General features: G+C 34.3%; 1 protein-coding gene across 1 annotated transcript; it reads left to right on the top strand.

The window, feature by feature from the left end:
* The first annotated feature begins 344 nt into the window (after window positions 1–344).
* Window positions 345–20664, top strand: LOC106136292 (arylalkylamine N-acetyltransferase 1). Its single transcript, XM_060948151.1, has 6 exons — window positions 345–544; window positions 10123–10250; window positions 11238–11418; window positions 17135–17340; window positions 20029–20213; window positions 20583–20664. The coding sequence occupies exons 1-5, from the start codon at window positions 458–460 to the stop codon at window positions 20210–20212; spliced, it is 786 nt and encodes a 261-aa protein (XP_060804134.1). The 5' UTR covers window positions 345–457; the 3' UTR covers window position 20213; window positions 20583–20664.
* Window positions 20665–22185: the final 1521 nt, after the last annotated feature.

Raw genomic sequence — 22185 nt, 5'->3', positions numbered from 1 at the left:
TTATTGAAATAAAATTTAAATAAAAATGCGTACATAAGTCTAGCATCGAGGTTAACATATACATAATAATTATTGTTATTTATAAATCTCTGAATAATATTTTTTATTGTTTAATCTGAAAACGTTCCAATGTTTAAATACTAAAATATTGTTTGAGGTTATTTACTGATCCAGAATACTCCTGTTGTTACGGGGCAAACGTTTTTAATTAAAACTGGAACAAAACAGCATCCGCTAGGTTTTTCGTTTATGAAAGGAACTGGAGTGCGGGGGCGAGTAGAGAACATAGGTTTTATATAAAGTGAAGCGCGCTGATCTGTTTTGCAACCATTCGAACTCGAGTCTCAACACGGACCCACCGTGGAAACGCGGGAGAGCGATTCGAAATCCAAACAGATTTGCGCGCGAATAGTGACAGATCTTTTTTTATAAAAAAATACTTATATTTTTTCTTGCAATGGCTGTCACTAGTGCAAGGGGCATTGTGGATATGAAGGAGAAGGGACATTTTGGACGTGAAAATGCAAGGATCGATAAGTACACGGTAAGTACATAATTATATACATATGTATGTATAACATAATTCGATGTTTTGACCATTCATATTTAATTTACTTAAAAATATTGAAACAAATAAGGTACCCAAAAAAAATTAAGGTACTCAAAATTCAAAATTTTCCTAAGCATTTTGCACGTTTCCCCTCCGGGAAATAGGCGTGATTTTATGTATGTATGTATGTATATTGAAACAACGTAGATATGCTCCTGTAAATTTTATGTTGAATAAATAAATATCTAATACTTAATATCTTTCTACCAAGATTGGATAATTATCATTATTATTTTAGTTTGAAAACTTAAGTATTTATGTACATTAATATAGTGTTTAAATTGACCTTTTAACATTATAGTTAATTATTTCTAACTTTTATTCAAGAATACAAATAAATTAATCAGTAAATATTGCAATGAAAACTTAACAATACTACGTAATTCAGGACGAAATAGTAACAGATATTTACGAAAGAAAGCAGGTACCTAAGATTATAATAACCGGAAATAGTTCTTTCAAATTAAACATAAGATATGAAATAAATAAAGAAATGATATGTAAGTTATGGTAGGTATGTTTAAATTAGACTTTAGACGTAAATGTAATTGTTCTTAGTTCTTAGATCTAGGGCACCGTGATTACACGACTCTATTCAACATTTCAGATACGCAAAAGAGATCTAATATAGACGACTGGTATTTACATAGCATTTGAATGTATGTACAGTTAACATAAAAAAATACTTATTTATCCCAAACCAGATTAGCCTAAAAAGAAATATTTACATATGTAATATTTTATCTAGGCATTTACAGGTCTTAAATTTTGAGCTTATACTTTGCTTTCTCGTGTGGAAAAAAGACGTTTTGTCATGTTTGCACTTATACCTCTTTATATAGTGTGTAATGATTACAATAATTGTAGATTTACTTAACTGTTCTTCCTTACATTTTGTAATTCTACACCACATTTAAAGGAATAAATTATTATTTCTATATGTGGTAGATATATTGTAAGAGATAAATACTTAATGCAAAGTGGATGAGGTAGAAAGATAAGGGACTGTTTGATATGGGCAAGTGGAAAAATCTTCAATAACCGATACGATAATTTCCTTCTAAGTACTACACGTTTGATTTCCATTAGATACTGATTGTTTGTTCTGTTCACTGTACGCGAATTCAATTTATTACCTACTTAGAAACTATTGTCGGTTCATTGTTTTGTCAACTATAAATTCTCGCAATAAAGATTTTCTGCTGGAAATTTATTGTGAACATTACTAGTAACTATACTTATAGAAATCTTATCGTATTTTGCTTTATTAATAAATAAGCATTAAATACAACTTATGCAATAATACAATGAAAAAGAAAAAAATTGTAATAAACTTGCCTCTAGGTAACTTTACAATATTTTTTGCCTTTGTTTTTGGTCCATGTTTTATTGGATTTCTCGTACTTAAATGTAAACAGGTCTTCAAATATCTTATTTTTCTGGAAAAATGTTAATAAATAAGATTACGTTAGTACCTGTTTATTTATTAATTGTAGGTAAATTCACAATGTGAAATATCTACAACTTTGAATTTAGAAATGAGATAAAAATGGAATTTAATAAGAGAACACAATTGTCATAATTAAATTTACTAAGGTACTGTCTTATTTTTTAACAAATATATTTCATACAAATGTGCATAAAAAGCAGAAGTACCTACATATAAAAATTTTATTAAAATAAAGTACGTACCTACTCATTGACACAACTACCTGAATCCTTCATTTTATGTAGAGTTAATAAGTATGTATGTATACTTACTAACAAACACTGTATTATATATAGAAACGTTTTCAATGTCGAGATGCAATACATATAACTATCTGATGGCATATCACATGCTAGGTTATAATTATTTACACCGATATCATAGTCCTCTGCATCAATCTCATATACGGCAAATAAAATGTAATAAAAGTATTCCTAAAATAATTACATATCAGAGAAAATTTCCACAAATACATCATTATTCTTTTGAAATTTTATAAACAACTAGCTAGAAAGTTACTAACTTGCAAGTTACACAGACCCATATCCCATTATTTCCTTTTAGCAGTAGACAGAGAGAAAGAGAGTAAGAGTCACGAGACTTACAATAACTCATAACCACTGGTTTACGATAGGTAAAATTGAGATTTAGATATTATTTATATTTTATGATTATTCAGAGATTATTTTTATTCTTTTATTTTATGAGGTCTTACAATTAAATTCTAATCCTACGAGCATAATCTAGATCAGAATATAAATATGGAAAAAAATCTTTAGTTTTCTAATGGATAAGAAAATAAGAATCATAAGTAGATATTCTTTAAAGCAATGTGTTCGCGGTTTTACCCACAAAATTTGATTTATTATAGTTTTACCACAGACTTTAGTTTTATATTAAAAAGAAAGATGGCAACCATCAACCACAGATTTTTTTATCATCTCCGACCGCAAACTAATTAAAATATGATAATCCTAGCTAAGTATCTAACTATAAATTACCAAGGTCCACATTATTGGTGCAAAGAGATATCATGTAAACCTATTTTTATCATGTAGAAATAATTTTCTAAAAATAAATCGTCACCAATTTACCCTGATCCTGGTCTCCTTACCACGAAGACCTTGGACATAGATCTGCGTGATACGGCTGTCAGATCCGTGCCTACATCACTATGGCGTCACTACAATGCAACTGTTTGGGACACGACCGGATTCAAATCAGAATCGTGGTTCCGTTTATGCAAATAATTGGCAATGATTGCTACAAAAATTTGACGACGATGTGTTGAATGTATTAAATATCCAATAATATAAACTAATCCCGGAGGGGTAGGCAGAGCTCAGACTATATCTGTCCACTTGCCACGGTCTCTGAATACTGCCTTTCCTTCATCGGTTGTCGTTGGTTTAGGGTGCTTGTTTAAAGAAAATAATAGTAGACCGTGTCAAATTAAGTCAAGCGTGCTTATAAAACTTGCCTACAAATCTAATTAAATAATGTACCGAACAATTAATCCTATCACAACATAAAATGCCGCAAAAAAACTGTCAATCAAACAGGTACGACCTAGTTAAAAAAAATAAAAATGTTTATACTTACGACCATTATTATCTACTTATAACTATGCTTATAACTATCTAATTGTTACGTTCCATTCCAATGATATAAAAAGGGGCAATTGTAAGTGCTTTCGGAAAAAAGATTAAAGGAATAAGATTTTCTTAACGCGTGTTTTCCTCCATTTCCTACTGATGTCGTCCTCATCCGATTTCATTATTGCAATTAAAAGGTAATTACGAAGATTACCGACCACGAGACCGGCACGCCCATGGCTTTGTGAGCGGTCCTCTCACGTTCATTATCAAGGTAACGAGTTCGATGCTCGCCTTAATGCCGCTATCCACATCGACTACTGGGCGCGATCGTATTAGGTATAATCGCTCAAAGGCCTTTTCACGAAAGTGACAAAAAGTGCTATAAGCAAAAATAAACAAGGGGTACCTATTTACCTACTGGGTATCTTCAAGGTACTTTATATTAAAATACCTTAATGTGAAAGTTCGTGAGTATGTTTATTACACTATCACGACAAATCTGGACGAGTTTTGATGAAACTTTAGAGTAATATAGCTATGACATCAGAGTAACAACAACTATTTTGATTTAGTTAACGCTTTAACAATCCAAATACATATGCGAGTAAAGCCGCAGGCGGATAATACTAATAATAAATACATGTAGTGTCTGCTGGTTAGGATCTGATAAGCCTGCATCAGTTCCATAACTTTAAAAGACACAGCCATTTATTCACTCATTGTTAAAATTTTTCCAAAATACAGTATCTACATTTGATAGAAAAAGTGAATCACTATGACATCTAAGTAGGTATATAGGTAGGTATGTATTAAATTGAAAGGTTGAGTGGAACTGGACAGGCAGACGATGACATTTTATTATTGCATGCATTTCATGTTTTATTTAGGTATTTGTTAAACCTTGTAAAAAAACAAAAAAGATAAGAATTGAAACTGGCGTTGTTATTTAAACGCATGCATGCACATATCATAAATGTTAAATAAATGTATTATGAAATTTTGACAAGTGCTCACTCAAATAAAGTTGTTTTGACGTGAAAGACTAACAAACAAACACACACATTTATTATATTAGTATGGATTACAATAAAAATTTACACACATATAAGTATCACTGTAGCGTTCTTGCGGAGTAAACAGTGCCAGTATTCTCGAAAAGACTAAAGGATAAGTTCAAAAGATTTCGTATCTAACCACCATCAAGAGGAACCAAACCCAAGTTTATAAGCCTTTCTATTTAACTGAATTTACAATCTGCGCTTTTATCAATATTTTGATTTACATAAAAATAAGTAAGTGGGTCAAAATATTGAAGCTAATTAAGTCCAGGAAGTAATTGAATTTATTTTTATATGAATCAGTGCATGACATTCTATTATACCAATACGCCCGCCTCAAACATCCATTCAAAAATAGATCGAAATGCATTGAACCGGTTATACCTATAAAAATACCTACAACTTTTTATCAATGTGTACTTAAACATTTTGTTACTGTAGTTATTTTGGACATGGTGATATTGTAATAAAACATAGGGCTTATAAAGACCTACTTAGAAAGAAGTAGAAACAAGATGCCATTTTCTGAGTTTTAAAGCTGAAATTCTTACTTAGCTTATGTTCCAAGTTATGTTTCCAAGTTTAATAATAGCTTTTAAATTTGTAATGTCTTTAAACCGATCGGTTTGTGACCTCTCATGAATATTAATTCCATAAAACCCCAAATTATTGGATAGCTGTATGTGCTCTTCAACACTTATGATCTCGAGCTCTGTCTTCCCCGAAGGGGATAGACGTGTGTATGTGATAAATGCCTACTTATCTTTTCTGTTATAATACGATTTTTGTCTGTTATAATATGATTTTCTTTCTGGTGCGTATTCGAGCCATTTTCTACATTCAAAAGTTCAAAATGTTTATTTTATTTTTAAGAATTACACACACATTTGAACATGTTCATAAATTATTACCCTTAAAAACGGTCGAATTAAGAACCTTCCCTTTTCTGAAGTCAGTAAAAAACCAACTGAATAGTGTCAGTTAAGTTAATCTGAAGAATGAATACAGACCGACCCACTTAAAAAAGTCAGTTAAAAAAACATCATGTATAAACGCTCCGTTTGTAAAACCAGACTGACTAGGTCTGCTTCGACGTAAAACAATAATGAAATAAATCTTGCCAATCCGGTAAATATAATATCCTTACTGCTTAACATGCGGCATGCAAGTTGTCAAGATTAAAAAAAGATCGCTATGTTCTCAGGTAATTCCATATGACAAGTAGACAAGTAGGTAACTCAACCGAACCGAAATATATCAACGGTACTATCTACTATTCTGAATTCAATAAGAACATAAAAATCTCAAGGACAACAACGCACTTGTCACATCTCTTGTTTATCCCTACGATTTAATATCAAAAACTAAAATTAGCGACCCGCCCCGGCTTCGCGCGGATAGCATTTATACATTCAAAAACGACAGGTTGTTAGCCCATCGCCTACAAGAAGAATCATAAGTTAATAAGCCTATTCTTCATATATGGATGTGTGTTTGTTACTCTCTCACGCAAAAACTACTAAACAGATTTTCAAGAAATTTTTCAGTACCTAATATAGCATAGACGTTGAAATAAAATATTAAGTTAAAATTTAAAGAGATTTAAGGTGGACCAAGTTGGTAGCAAGACAGTTAATATAAAATGATCGTGATAATGTTTTAAATTGCGAAAAAACGTGAAATCCTTATCTTTTTAACATTAAAGTTAAGTTAACCTAGTTAAGAGAAGAAGTTTTTGAAATGAGTACAATGTTTTATTATGACTTATTTTAAAAGCACCACCACCACATATAAACTTTATAAAAATAAATATTAATACAAAGAGCAAAGAGTTCGCTTCAAATAAGTAGTACAAAAAACAGTTGAGACTGCACTGACCCGTATATGTAGTTGTTTTCATAACGTTTAATCCTAATTTGAATTCTAGGTACAGTTAGGTAACTATTTTGCTCAAGTATGCATCAATCCAAGAGCATAAAAATATCATGTCGTGTGGTAATTCACATCGGGCGCATAATGACTGATTTATGAATTTATCGATAGCCTATAGTCAATCTAAGGGCACGACTGGGTTATAAACTATTTCCGGCTGCTCGACTACCGCATGCTTAGTCGTTTACGAGTCGATAACAATAAGATATTTTATGTCCTGTGTACTAATTAAATCTAGCTTCCTAAGATTCTGTTGAGGAAGTATTATGCTTGGTCGTATGTAGCGTTGAAAGATCGTGATAATCAATTGTTTACCCATGGCCGCTGTCTTTGCGATGCGATAGCTTTTTCAGTTACACGAATACTGACCTTTCTGATAGAAATATATGACCCTTTAGTCCTGCCAACCGTCTAAAACAATAAAGTATTCGAATAAAATTTTTCTAGATCCTTTTATTTGTTTTTAGTTAAAGAGTCTTAAGGATGAGTTTATTGCAAGTATAGTAAACTCTTCCCGGATCTACAGGATTGTTTTCAATACCTTCAATGCCCATTTATAACATAAATGAAAGCCACATAATTATCTTTTTCTCTTATAACCCAGAGCCAATTACACCCAATGGCACCTCAGCAGCATATAGCTTTAGGGCGGAGTCCACTTTAAATTTTATCAGTATGTCCATCAGTTTTGAGTACATGATAGAATAGAATAGATTTATTTTCAAAATTGGAAACAAGGTATCACTTATTGACGTCACATCACTTAAATCTAATTATAACTACTACCGCTTCCAAAGTGCATGTGTAGAAGAAGCGGCGGAACAAACTACACCGAAGCAGATAGATTTTATTTATATACAAACATACACAAGATGATTACTACACTAGAACTAATTGATTCAATTATATACTTCTCATTATTGTATCAGCTAGATATACTAGTAGTAACTTCGTGTCGTGACTAAATAACAATTAATAGCATTTAAATCAGTCGCCTACAATAGAATAGAATGGTAATAAACGGTTTTAGTTGAGATAATTCAAGACAGATTGTATTAAATATAAATATTTATACACCGTAATATTTACGCAATTATACTTGATATTATTTGCATAATTCTTTCACGTGGGTATTATGAATTTAACCTTTTTAAATTTGACTACAGTGTAGAATAGCCATCGTTTTGTAGACATAACTCGCTAATAAAAATAAGTACATAATCCTGCAAATGTGTTCCCACATTAGATCACTCTAGTTAAATTCTGTAAGGTCACTGCGAGTATGCCCAATGTCACACACGACACGACATTACGACGATTTGCATGTGGCATCTTGAAACGGCCTCATGAAATAAAATGCACAGGGCCATGACAATGATGTTACAAGTATATCGTCCATTGCTAGGGCCTTTTATAATATGATATGGATATGGTACCTATGTTTAATTTCGACCGTAAAATGCCGGTGCCTGATGCCTTTATCATACCCTTACTCAACCCGAATGTTCATGCTGTTTTAGCAAATAGATGCTTACCTATAAAAACTTTAAAATATAATTTGCGCTATACTGATGTACCTATATGTGTGTGCAAATGATGTAGATATGAAAAAAGTGTGTGAGGGTTGAAATTTTAAAACATAACAATTCAATTTCACTATGCAAGCGTTATTATCAACTTTACATTCTTATAGCCGAACAATGCCTTATAAACAGAATAGTTAATATTATTTTAATTCAAGGCAACAAAACCGGACATAAATGTACAGACCGACTTAATCTCAGGACACAGATAAAATAAACGTGCCTTTGGTCTATTTCCAGGTAGCTATGATATTTTGAATAGTTAATTACAGGTAGGTACCTACCATAGCCTATAGGTGTCTGTTGTGTATACTTAAACTACTTATTATTAAACAATTTCACATAAGAATGTATTAGTCTTGAAAGAAGGAATTAATGATGAATGGTTAGACACATCATCTTCCTCCTACGACACCTAGGTATCAGGTACAAAAAGGGACAAAGTAGTTGTAGGTATTCTACTCTGTCCCGAAAAATGGTCTCTGACATATCTCCCAAAACTAATATTACTTAAAAAGAGGAAAGATTGTTTTTTTGTTTCAAGGAATGAACACAATAACTGTGGGACTGATTTTAATGAAGTTGGACACAAACATACCTTCAGGATATAACAAAGGGTACTTGTCTTCCTGGGAACTCTTACGGGAGTAAAAACAAGGGCGATAGTCTAGCTAGTCTAAGTCTTACATAAACAAGTAAGCGAACCTTAATAAGCAAGATAACACCAATTCTCACTGGAACCAATAAAAATGTGACGAAACTGGCAGAAATTAAAAACAAACATATCATTATGGTAGTATCAACAACTAGAATAAGTATCGTATTACACCAATAAATTAACAATTAGCTAATTCAGCCCTTTTGGTGTCGGGTTGCATTTGCAGAAATGCACTTTAGTATGACAACTTTACAGCGTGACATCAACCAAATACGCAAATACACACGTCAGAATATCGAGTTCAGACCGCAATTGAAGGCAATTAAGTTTTAGCTGTTCTAGAGATTGGAGAGATTCCAATATTTCCAATACAAACCAACTGACCTTTGATCCTGGTATGGGTAAGATTTTTTTCATAATAATATGACACTGTTGACTAGAGGGTTAGACCGGATATTATCTACTTAGTTGATGTAGGTACCCTACCCCACATAATTTTTAAAGAAAATATATTGCCATGGACAAAATAATTAAAATCGTGAACTGCTTAATTGCAACCCAAATAAAATAAAGAACAAATTTTATTTTTAAATTTACTTACAATAATTAATATTCCTTAAATGTGACAAATGCCTAATCAAATATTAAATTTAAAAAAAAATGTTAAGCTAGGTATTTAAAGGTTTCAAGTAATAAAAAACCGCGAATTTTATACTAACCTACTAAATATGTATCTTATTCGTGCGGTATGATAATCTAATTCATTATAAATTTATTGACAAATCATAATAATTCCTAAAGTATCTTATAAATTTAAATTAAGATAAATTACAATGTAGTTGAATTATATGTTTGACATTTGTACAAGTTAAATTGAAAACTTTAAATAATATTATTATATAGTATGTAGGTAAATAGTATTTAAATGTAACAAATAAATGAGGACGCTTTCGAGTTACGTATATTTTAAATAAGGTAAAATATTTGTTAATTCGGTTAGGTTCCCTTGCCAACAATATCTCGAAGGTAAAAATGTCTGGAAGGATCCAGGGGATCAAACTGAAGTCGAGATCCTGGAGAGAGAGTCCTGATCAAAGTCGGGGCAAAGGCCCCAGAGAGGACTCAAGTAGATTAGCCTTGCCTTGTGAATTATGATGTACCTACAGTGTTAAGAACTAGCGGTATTTTTCCCAGCTCGGCGACGAGCTGCCAGCCCAGTTAGCGGTGCTGGATCTGCGGCCGAGGAAGATGACACAGCCGTCCTACTCCTTGCGACGACTCACCAAAGATGATAAAGAAGCTATCATTAAATTCCTAAGAAGGCAAGATATTTATCATACAATAATTACCTATAGAATTTCGCATTTAGCATTCCATAAAACTATAAGGTATAACAATGGCAAACCCATTTTTTTATCACAGAGATTAGAACATTTTTCCGATTTCTAGGATTTAAATAGACAAACATTCGTTGCATACGGCCGGCGGCGACAGCAGCCGGCGTTTGCAACTCCACTGTCTGAAAAATACTTATAGCAGGTTTTTTTTGCCAAATTATGGCAATATGTCCTGATTATAATTACAGTCTTTATAACCAGTACCATTTATAAAGTACATTAGTTTAAAAACATAGATAAAGGTTTTTTTATTTCTACTTCCTAACTAGGTAAGTACCGGAAAGTTCTCGTTAGTGTCACCAAGGTTTACACGAAGCGGTTGGTCTATAAATCAACCAGGGTCTAACTTATTGTTAAATGATATAAATAAAACATGAACTTTATTAAATCATGTAAACCTGGCATTATTAAATAGTCGTGTTACTAAGAGAACGACTGCGGAGCCTATTTTGCATAATTAAATAAAACGTTCAGTTAGAATACAACTAAGTTACAACGTCGCCTCATACGGCGACGATTTGATACATGTCTTCGACCACTAGCTATGCAATCGTATTATAATTTGCATTTTTTTTAATCTAATTGCGCTTAACGAAATATCTGCAGTATCTGGGGAGACAAGACTAAGTTTTAATTTCGATGGAAAATATTACTTCCTTAACTGATCCAGTTAAGATGGGTCATTACATGCTTGAATCGTCTAATCATTGCGAAGATTGATCGTGGTGTCGTATCAACTGGAATCAATGCCATATAATGACACATATATATAAGCAAGAGATAAAAAGAATTAGTTATTCTTTTTCATCTCTTACTTTTATGTTGGATTATGAAATAACAATGTAGAAATGTAAATGCATGCACAATAGGTTGATTTAACTTGAGCGGATCTTATATGCCTTTTTATTGCAGATTCTTCTTCCAAGACGAGCCGATGAATTTGGCTGTGAATCTCCTGGAAACTCCTGACTCCCGCTGTCAGGAGCTGGAGGAATACTCCGCGTCCACGCTAGAGCAGGGCTTGTCTTTGGCCACTGTGGATGAGAATGGGGAGATAGTTGGAGTCATCCTTAACGGGCTCGCAAAGAGAGAGGTAGGTATTTCCATTTTACTTTTCTACGAATTTTTTTTACGTCTTGTGATACAATTAACTACATTGGTTAATTCATGTTATAATATGTCTTTTACAAATAAAATATAAAACAATTTTATTTTCAATTAGACTGCGATTTGGATTTTTCAAAACTACGTTCCTCTTATCTTATTTTCTATAAAATGTTAAACGATAAACGAGTAATATGGCAGGACATTAATATTCATAGGTCTGAAGAGTACATTTTGTTTGTCAATTAAACGATGAATGGAATTGTTTGCAGTTACTAAGTAGAATATTGAGGCAATCTTGTTAAATGAATGGCTAAATTAATCGTGTTTTAGGTATTTTTAATGACCTGCTTGTTAGGATAACACTATTGTTTGATAGTCACGTTAGAAAAACGATTAAACGTTTTAACTAATGGGTTAATTATAGTGAATCGATGTCATGGGCTAGTGATGATACTGATCAATTTGCTGCTCATTCGTATCATGTTTCACGCACTAAGAATGAAGGCATTATAGCATGTACTAAACCAAGGGCATTTTTCCTAGAACAACACACACACACGTTTTCACTTGCGGGATAGATAGAGTCAACAGTAAGTCTAATAGGCCACGTTTAGCAGTATAGCTTAATGATGGAATTTAGGTTCAAATAGTGATAGGTTGTTAGCCTCTAACTTAGCCTAGAACAAATTATTTCGTAACAAGGGTTGATACCGTTATTTTTCATAGGAATATCCGAAATTAGGTAAAACTTTAATAGGTTACGCAATTTACCTCGGATTATGATTTTATTAAATAAATAATTATATCTTCTTCTTCTTCTTAGCCTTCTTCTATCAGCATTCTGATGTAGGCCTCCTTCATCTCCTTCCATTCTTCTCTATTTTGGGCAGTAAGAGTCCAATTGCTGCCCGCCACCTGCTTGATGTCGTCTTTCCATCTCATTTGTGGCCTTCCCCTGGGTCGCTTTTGGTCCCAAGGTCTCCAGTCTAGCAATCTTTTGCACCAAGATTCAGACTTCCTGGCAATATGACCAGCCCACTCCCACTTGAGCTTCGCAACTCTTCTGCCGACATCCGTGACTTTGCTGCGCCGTCTTAGGTCCTTATTGGTCACACGGTCTTTCAGACAGACGCCTACAATTTTCCGCTCCATATGCCTTTGTGCCACCCCAAGCTTGTGTATCACTTCTTGGGTAGTCACCCAGGTTTCGGCGCCATATGTCAGGACGGGTAGTATGCACTGGTCGAAAATTTGGGCTTTTTGTTGTGACGTCAGGTTCATGTTAAAAACATATTCAAGCTTGGAGTAGGCTGCCCACCCCAGTCTTATTCGTCTGTCGATTTCGTTACACTGGTTCTCTTTGCCTATTTTAATTTCTTGACCCAAGTACACATACTTTTGGACTTGCTCAATTTCTGTCCCTCCTACTTCAATCCTGATGTTGTTTTGTTGTTCGGATGTCATAACTTTGGTCTTATCGAGGTTCATCTCCAGTCCTACTCGTAATGATGTGTTGTGTAGGTCCTCGATCATCTCTTGTAGTTCAGTAGGGTTGTCAGCAAATAAGACTATGTCGTCCGCGAATCGAAGGTTGGTTAAACGTGCACCTGATATGGAAATACCTCGTTTTTGCCAATTCAGTTTTTTAAATACGTCTTCGACAACCAGCGTAAACAATTTAGGCGATAGGTTATCCCCCTGTCTTACTCCCCTTTTGATGTTAATAGGGTTTGTCATCTGCGGTATTGACACTTTCATTTTAGCGTTTTGGTAAACTCTGGCGATCAGCTGGTTGTATCTATGATCAACTCTTGCGTTCCTTAGCGAGTTATGTACGGCCCAAGTTTCCACGCTGTCGAACGCCTTTTTGTAGTCAATGAATGCCAACCACAGTGGCATTTGATACTCGGTAGTTTTCTCGATGAGGACTCTCATTGCCAGAATGTGCTCTATTGTGCTGTATCCCGCTCTAAAGCCTGCTTGCTCGATTGGTTGGTAGAAGTCCAGTTTAGGTGTTATCCTGGTGGTGATAATCTTGGAGAAGAGCTTGTAGGTTTGTGATAGCAGACTTATGGGTCTATAATTATTCAAGTCCGTCTTGCATCCTTTCTTGTACAGTATAATTACCACAGCGCTATTCCAATCTTCCGGTAGATCTCCTGAATGTAGGCATCTGTTGAAGAGAACTATTAGGGCATCCAAGAGTTTTTCTCCGCCTTCCTTGAGCATTTCGGGCAGTATCCCGTCTTCGCCACTCGCTTTTCCATTTTTAAGTTTGGAAAGAGCAAACATTACTTCCTCTTTCGTTATTTCAGGAATATCTTCTGATCCTACATTTCTAATAGTTAAGCGGTTGGTGTGGTCTGGTTCTTTAGTTTTTTGAGCGTAGAGGTTGGAGTAGTAGTGTTCTATCACCTTAAGCACTTGCAATCTGTCCACAATCAAGTTCCCATCTTTGGTTTTTAGTTTGGCGATAACTTGGCAGCCGGGCTCGAGTTGCTTCCTAAACACTTTTGGTCCCCTGTGTCGTTCTATTATGGCCCTTACTTTCCTTTCCTTGTACTCCCTGATGTCTTTCTCCACTTTTGATCGTACAAGTTTGCACAGGTCTTTGTACTTATTGCTATTCCTGACCATTTCCCTTCTTTTTTGTAGTAGCGCTTTAGTTTCCTCTGATAGCTTATTGTGCGAATTTGGTTTTCTTTTAGCTATTTCTGTTGCTGCATTTATCATGGTCTTACTTAGGTGGCTGTTCAGTTCGTCTATGGTCAATGCTTCGAGAGGTTTGTCAGGGATGGATTTTTCGAGCAGGGCTCTATATTGTTCAGCGTTTATTTTCAGGCTAACAGTATCGATCTTGTTAGAATTTGCCTTTTTTAGGGACGTGTATCGTGCCAGCTTTGCATTGATGTATAATGTGGCTCTAACCAGACGGTGGTCACTACGGGTATTAAATTTATTCAACACACTGACATCCTGTACTATATACCTGTGAGAACTAAAAATGTAGTCTATCTCGTTCTTGTGTCGTCCGCCTGGGGAAAGCCAAGTCCATTTCCTTTCTGGTCTTTTCTCATAATAGGAGCTTAGGTGGTATAATTTATGACACTGAAGAAAGCTGACAAGAACCCTACCTCTAGGATTACGGTCTCCAAATCCAAATCTTCCCATGAATGTTTCCGACAGTTCTTCTCTTTTCCCTACTTTGGCATTAAAATCACCAATGAGGAAGGTGTATGTGGTTTTCCTGATTTGAAAAGCTTTTTCAATATCCTCATACAGTGTATGTATTTCGGCGTCAGGGGCTGTACTTGTCGGTGCGTAGACTTGCACCAACTTGATGGTGATTTTCTTGGATAGGCTCATAATAACATACACTACTCTTTCGGATGTTGATCCTGTTGATACTATCTGTTCCTCAAGACTTTTGTGTATCAAAATCCCTACGCCGTGTTCTTTCTTCCCATTGTCTCTGCCTCGATAGTAGAGGGTATGTCCTGCTTTTAGTTTTAAACATTCTTCGCCCGGTCGCCTGACCTCTGACAGACCTAGGATATGCCAGTTTATCTTGTCTAGTTCTTGGTGCAATTCCTCCATACTTCCTTCGGTGTTCAAGGTCCTTGCATTGTATGTTCCGATACATAGTTTGGTTCCTTTGTCGATATTTTTGTTTTTCTTTCGGCAGTTTGAATACTCCCAGGGATTCTTAGCACCCCTGGACTGGCAAGAACTCATGCTCCTGCCTTTGCTGAGTGTCGCCTCTCCGCTGGGAACTCGGGGCCATTTCTGTGTCTGTACTTCCATTTTGAGTTTGAAGGGTTTAGGCTTTTAACTCACCCGCCTGCCCAGGACGTCCCGGTGAGTGAGATGTAGTCCAGCTGACTAGGACTGTGGGCGCTACCGTTGGCCTTATTTGTCGGCTCTTCCGCTACCTGCCCAAGTAACACTTCCATCTCTAAAGGTTACTAGACCAGTAAGCCAAAAACTTGCCCTACTGGTCCCCCCTGTCTCTCTCTGTTCGTTGACCCTGCCTCCCACTGGGATTGGTACCCAATCTTTGGCAGGGTTGCTCAACTTAACAGGGTCCACCGCGTGAAGGTGAGAGTGGAGTTGGAATGTCAGAGGCTTAGAGCGTTTTCTTGACGAACGCTTAGGTTACGCTTGACTCCCCCTTGGACCCTAAATAATTATATGTCAGTATCATATTCATTAAAAAAATATCTACTAGACCTATAAACTCACCTTTTTACGTAATACCTATTAATTAAGCAATTGTAAAGGCTATAAAGGCCAGGCGGGAGTCGCTTTGTGTAAAAACCTGACTTATCCAATCAAGGACAAGCGGATCCCAAACTCCTCTCCATAGATTTGAGAATGCAACCTGGACCCCGATTCTGCTAATTTGCTAAATCTGCTGCTAAATCAATTAATTCACCACATTTTTGTGTTTTGTGTGTTTTTAAAATACGAACGTTTACAAGTAATTTAACAAAGCTAATGGATTCTTTTAAGGCGATTTGCGAGCCAATGGACTCAAAGCTGAAGATCGGCAAAAGTGAAGAAAATTTTGCAAAACCTACCAGTCAGCGGAGGGTACAAAATGAAAACACAAACATGAGAGATTTGTATTTAATTACCAAAAAGGCACATTAAACATTCTGAACACATACAACAATGCAATTTCAAATTGTTTTTGGATCGCATATCATGGAGCTTACTAATAACTGAAGCTATTGTAGGTAAATTAAACTTCCGTGCAGGTGTCTTGATACAACCATCGACTTAGTACTTGCTTAAAAGTATAAAGCGGTAGTCACCTATTAATTGCTATTATCGGTAATTATAAAACTTTATTGGTATTGACATAAGTATTCCTGTATAATTATTCCTCACAAGCTATCTATGACACACTCGTATACATATGTAGATACATTTACCTATATGTATTTATTTAAGTTAATAGCGTGTTGTGTAAACATAGCAGACGATTTGAAAACTTATTTTCTTTTAATTTCAACGTCAGTATGAAATGCAAAAACGGTTTTTGTAAAACAATTGTGTGCATTTGTCATTATTTAATCAACATGACTGGTCCATCATGATCTCGAAGCTTCAAGGACGAAAAGGAAAGGTTCACGCTTGACTACACGACGCGCTCCAATGGTCTCCACACAAACCGCTCCGATTCTCATACTATCACAAAAACACGGAAAAACACTCCAGAACCTATGGAACTTGCCATAATATGTCCGATTTTTCCTGGAATCAATTTGATACTATTACCTTTTGATATAAGAATTGGTAATGAAAAAAAATAATTGAGGATAAATTTATGCGTAGGTACTATCAGTGTAAAACCACAAAGTGATTTATTATACGTTTCATGTTATAAAATAAAAAATTGCTCGAAGTTTTTACATAGACCGATGCGACGCGTGTGAGAAAGAAATTGAATTAATAAAAAAGTTACAGTAAGCATAAGCGTAAGTTTTATAGAAAAAAAAACATCTTAAAACACGGGTCAGGGTTAATCATTTTATCTGGTACTTCGAAAACACATAGCCCTTAATACTTAGTCACTATCAGACTGAAAAAGGCTCTAAGAAATAGTAGACCTAGACCTCAACCACAAAACTTGCAGGTTTTATCGATCTTGCAACTAAAAACATCCCTTTGACATCATCTTTTCAACTTTGTTTCAGGAGGTAGACTACGCAGACAAGTCAGAAGACTGTTCCAACGAGAAGTTCCGGCGTATCCTCAAGGTTCTGGGCCACCTGGATAGAGAGGCTAAGATCTGGGAGAAGCTCCCGGAGTCCTGTACCAAGGTTGTGGAGATCAGGATAGCTTCTACACACTCCGCGTGGAGAGGTCGAGGCTTGATGAGGGTGTTGTGTGAAGAGACGGAGTAAGTTCTAAGGCTAAATACTTAATTACAGTATTAAGCCAACATTGAATATCCAGATACATAGGTATTATTGTTGTTACACAAAAGCAACAATTAGTTCGTTCTCGTCTTCTTCGTAGCGAGAAGAGTATTCTGATACTCGTGAGATTTTTTTTAGATGTAATTGAATTACGCAATTTTGGAATTTATCAACTACAAAAGAATGAATCTTTTCTCTTTACAAAATGTTTGCAGAAGTGCAGAATACAATGTCACGATAAAAGTTGGTACAAACATCGTATTTTTTGATCAAGTCAATAAAACCAAAGATCGCAAAATAACAGTTGACCAATAATATGTACTTAGGGAGTATGTAATAAGTATTACCCGTGCAAGCTTTTTATCGTTCCAGATATGAATACGCCATTCAAAAAAGATTTTATAAAAAATCTGATTGAGTTCAAGACACCCGGAAATATACTTAATTGAAAAAAAAAAATAAGTAGGTCTGTGCATATGGCAGCTCTGTGATTTAGGTATATAATAAAAAAGTTTTTAATATCATTATTTAACTAAGTAACTATAAAGTCCTTGAGTTTTTGTTTCATATAAGCACTTACTTTTGATCACATATAATTCAAACGATCTAGAGTAAGCTTTCATAAGTGGTAAAAATTGCGAACATTCAAGTTTCTAAAATCAAACAATTATTTCGCTTCATAAAACACGATACAGTTGCCAAGAATGTACTTCTTCGCCACCCAATAAAGCCTTTGACATTTAAATCGCAAACGTAAAACATGCGGGTATCAGTAGATCTACAAAAGTCTCATCGGAAGATTGTTATGAGTACCCAAAATACACGTGTTAGTTTTGCAGATAGGTACAATGAAGAGTACGAATATGCAGTTCATTTCATACGCATATGCTTTTTAACATTTCAAAACTAAGACATAGGTATTTATTTTTCTCGAACAGCTCACTGCTGATACTCATAAAAATATTAAATTCACAACAGAACAATAAAGATGTTGACATCTCGACAATAGTAATGAAGACGCGTGCATTATGTAATTATTCTTATTCTTACAGCATACTTCGTAATAGTAATATGCACAGAGGACGCAGTATGACATAAATACAGTAATTGTGCTCATGGTCCTATCAATTTATTTGTCCCTTATATAATTATTTTAATTGCAACATTTTCTTTTTATTCGTCTATAATCACAGCAAAGAACCCGGTGTGAAATTCATAATCTTTGTGAGCTGTCTACCTTTCTAATAATAATATATTCTATCTTCAAGCAATTTGTAATCGGTATCATCCTTTGTGATTGTGACTCTTCCTAAAACCATATTTGCCTTATAAAAAATGAAATTAATTATTGAGCAGACAATAGTTAGAAAAATAATTCAGAATATCAAGCATAGTTGACGTGTATCTATGCTATAGACCCACAATCTCGCTAAAATATATTTACAACAAATTCGTCAGTCTACTCGATGTTGGTTCTTAACATATTACAATAAAGAACACAATAATTAACTATAAAACTCTGCTCGTTGTGAATGAGCAGAATGAAAATTATTCTTCGTTTAGGAAAAAAACAAATTTGTTTTGTTGTTACGATTACGAAACATGTTCTAAATATACCAATTAGCGTAACAAATGAACGCATTCGCTGTCCGCTACCACGCGCCGCCGTCTAAACGTATTGTTTACTAACTACTTCTGACATTCCAAACAATGGATGATTTATTGCTTAACGAAGCATGATATCGTTTTCAGAAGTTTTTAAAATTCAGGTTAGCCTCGCATATTGGTATTGGATAATGTATGTTCATGAATAAAATTAAAATGCTAGTCAAAAGCGAACCGATGCGCTTCGCCGCAACAAATAAGTATGATGGTGTTCAAACAAGATGCTTTGTTACGAGTATATTAGGTCTAAATATGCTCCTCTTTACTAATAAGGAAGTGTTGGTACGGGTACTTTTTGCCTATTCACATGTCACCAAAAATACCTCTCATTATCGTGGACTAGATCCAATTACATAATTCCGATTGCTTCCTACAGTGCCGACACTAATTTAGAGTTACAGTACATATTTGACGCGGAAGGCGCATTGTTTTGGCACATTATTATTTCATTCAACAATCCGTGAATGAATTTTGACTTCCGTGTGTACCGGGCCCATACAAGCCTGTCAAATCAAAATAAGAAAGTGTTTAGGTACCTAATCTAAAAAGAAAAAAATTGGAATTAAAAAATAATTCTGATGATTTGCCCTTATCTTGGATACTTTAGAACAGGAACAACATTTTAATACATTCAAATACTTAAAAGTTACGAAATAAGTGTATTTCAGTAAAAGATTAAATTAATGAGACAATTAATCACTGTGTGAGAAAAGGTTAAAGTTATCTTAAAATTTGTCGTAACGGCGTATACCTAGGTCATATATTTTATCTAGATAAGATGCGGATGTATCACAAAATAAGTATATTAATCTTCCCGGTTAAATTTCTTAAATGATATGATATACAATATTTTCTTTATACCCTATTTCTCCATAAAATCTTCAGCATCACGCTCGTTGCCAAGCAATGTTTCTATAAAACCTAATAAAAGCCGAAAAAAATGTAGGTGTCCTATTTTTTTCGGCTTTTATTGTCATGAAAATAAATTTAATTCTTTTTACTAGACGGCTGGCCAAGTCGATTGGTGCGGGCGCTCTGCGGATGGACACCACATCGGCGTTTTCCGCAGCAGCCGCTGAACGTCTCAAGTACAGGCGCGTCTACAGCGTGTTGTATGCTGATCTTCCTTATGCGCCAAAGCCTGAAGCACCACATCTAGAAGCTAGAGTATACGTCAAGGAGCTGTAAGGTAAATTATTATAAAGCCAAATAAGCGTGGTCAGTAATAATTAATATATTCCTTGTATTCGACATGGTATGGTTAGAAAGCAATATTTTTAAGTTAGGCAAAGCATTTAATTTTTACCCTAATTATCAAAGTCTTTTTTCGTAGAAAGCATATAAAGCGACCAGTAAGAAAGTCTTAAAAAACTGTGATGAATGAATGGAAATTAACTTAAGCATGATAACTTACTTTGTATCGCTGCAAACATCAGCCTTCTGCAAAAAAGGTTTATCTTTTTTTGTATCGCAAGCACAAGCTGTTTTTCTACAAAAAAAAAAATATTAAAATAGTATAAGCGTGGTTCACTAGTAATTATTTTCTTATCTTTTTCAGCTGAATAAGTTTCTAACTTAGCTTACGAAGATAGAAGAATGCTGTTCCCTTATGTCGACATGCAAGTGCCCAAATAATAATTTGAATTACCCGTGGGTATATGTAGCTGGGTACACTAATTAAGCCTCGTTAAAAATACCTATCCCATATTTCGTTAATTAATAACTCCTGTTATAACTGTATTTAAAAGTAGATAAACTATCTACTTTTGATATATTTATATTGTTAATTTAAGTCAGTTTCATGATAACAGCCCTAAGCTCTAGGTAATTGATTGACTTCGAACAGGCAATTCGACTTTTCATTGGAAATATTTGAACGTAATATATTCAGTCTATTCCAATTGTAATAATACGAAAGCGAGGTACGTCATTTAAATAAAGCCTGATTCTTTGTAGCGAGAAAGGTAGAACACTAGTTCATACTATTGAAATTAATTAAAATACTGCCAACATAAACATTCAGACTTGCCATGCTACGAATGCAAGAAACGCCTGACTGAAAATAATAGTGTATGCACAGTTAAACAAATAACAATTTTAGGTATCTTTCAACTACAAAAATATTCTATGTTTATTTCTACATTATTTCAAATAAGAATTTGTTATAGTTTGAAATATGTAAAAAAAAATTTTCATGCAATGCAATAAACACATGATAAATTCTCGTAATATCATTATCCAAGTAATCAATATCGTTATATGCAAAATTTAATCTAAAGATAAAGTTAAATACGTAAATAGCTTTTAAGGTACTTTACTTTTAAAAGGGAGTTTAATAAGAGGTGGTAACAAAAAACATGGACGAAATTACAAAACTAAGAGCTAACAGCAAAGCAGACTAATAAGTACCTACAGCAAATCCATTAGGAATATTTTGGTATGGTGGTGTTTTCAAAGATCCAAATCGCCTATTTTTGATAGTTTAATGTGTAGATATAATTTAAAAGATGTATTGAATGTAAATGGCTGAATTAGTGAATAAGTATAAATATGTATGTAGGCGTATGTAGATTGTAAGTACACTATTACTATTATTTTAGGCAAGCACCTACGATGTAGTTCCTCGATATGATTTAGTATTATGATACTGAAGTAGTATGTGATATTTTCATTATTTTTCATTACTTGTTAAAATAATTAAATAATCAATTGGATCTATTAAAAAATTGTAGTTGCCATGTTAACATTTATGTTATAAGTAGGTACCTGACAATTTGTAGTGTAAGAATTGTGATTTATTACGAGGGTATTAAAACATTTACAAAACAACTTATTTTTTTGTCATTTCAATCATCCACCGTCGGCTACTGTTGGCCAGCGAAGATTTTCAGCAATCTCACAGTGAGTCGTTTTTCGCTCTTTATATAAGCCTTTTATATTTATATTATTATAGATTACAAAAGAATTAATAGGTAGTAAGTACATAACATCCAAGTAAGATATTTTGCAAAGTAGTTTGAATTTTGGCCAGGCAAGGAGTTTTCTGATTGTGACGGAGGCGATTCTGGGAAAGGGATTAATCTTGCCTTTTAAAATTAGCATTAAGCAGTTTTTCTCATTCTTTCCCAAGCGGATATTAATCAATAACAGTAATTTCAGTA

This window comes from Amyelois transitella, chromosome 15, assembly GCF_032362555.1.
Source record: "Amyelois transitella isolate CPQ chromosome 15, ilAmyTran1.1, whole genome shotgun sequence".
Taxonomy (NCBI): domain Eukaryota; kingdom Metazoa; phylum Arthropoda; class Insecta; order Lepidoptera; family Pyralidae; genus Amyelois; species Amyelois transitella.
This window is presented reverse-complemented; position numbering and strand designations above follow the sequence as displayed.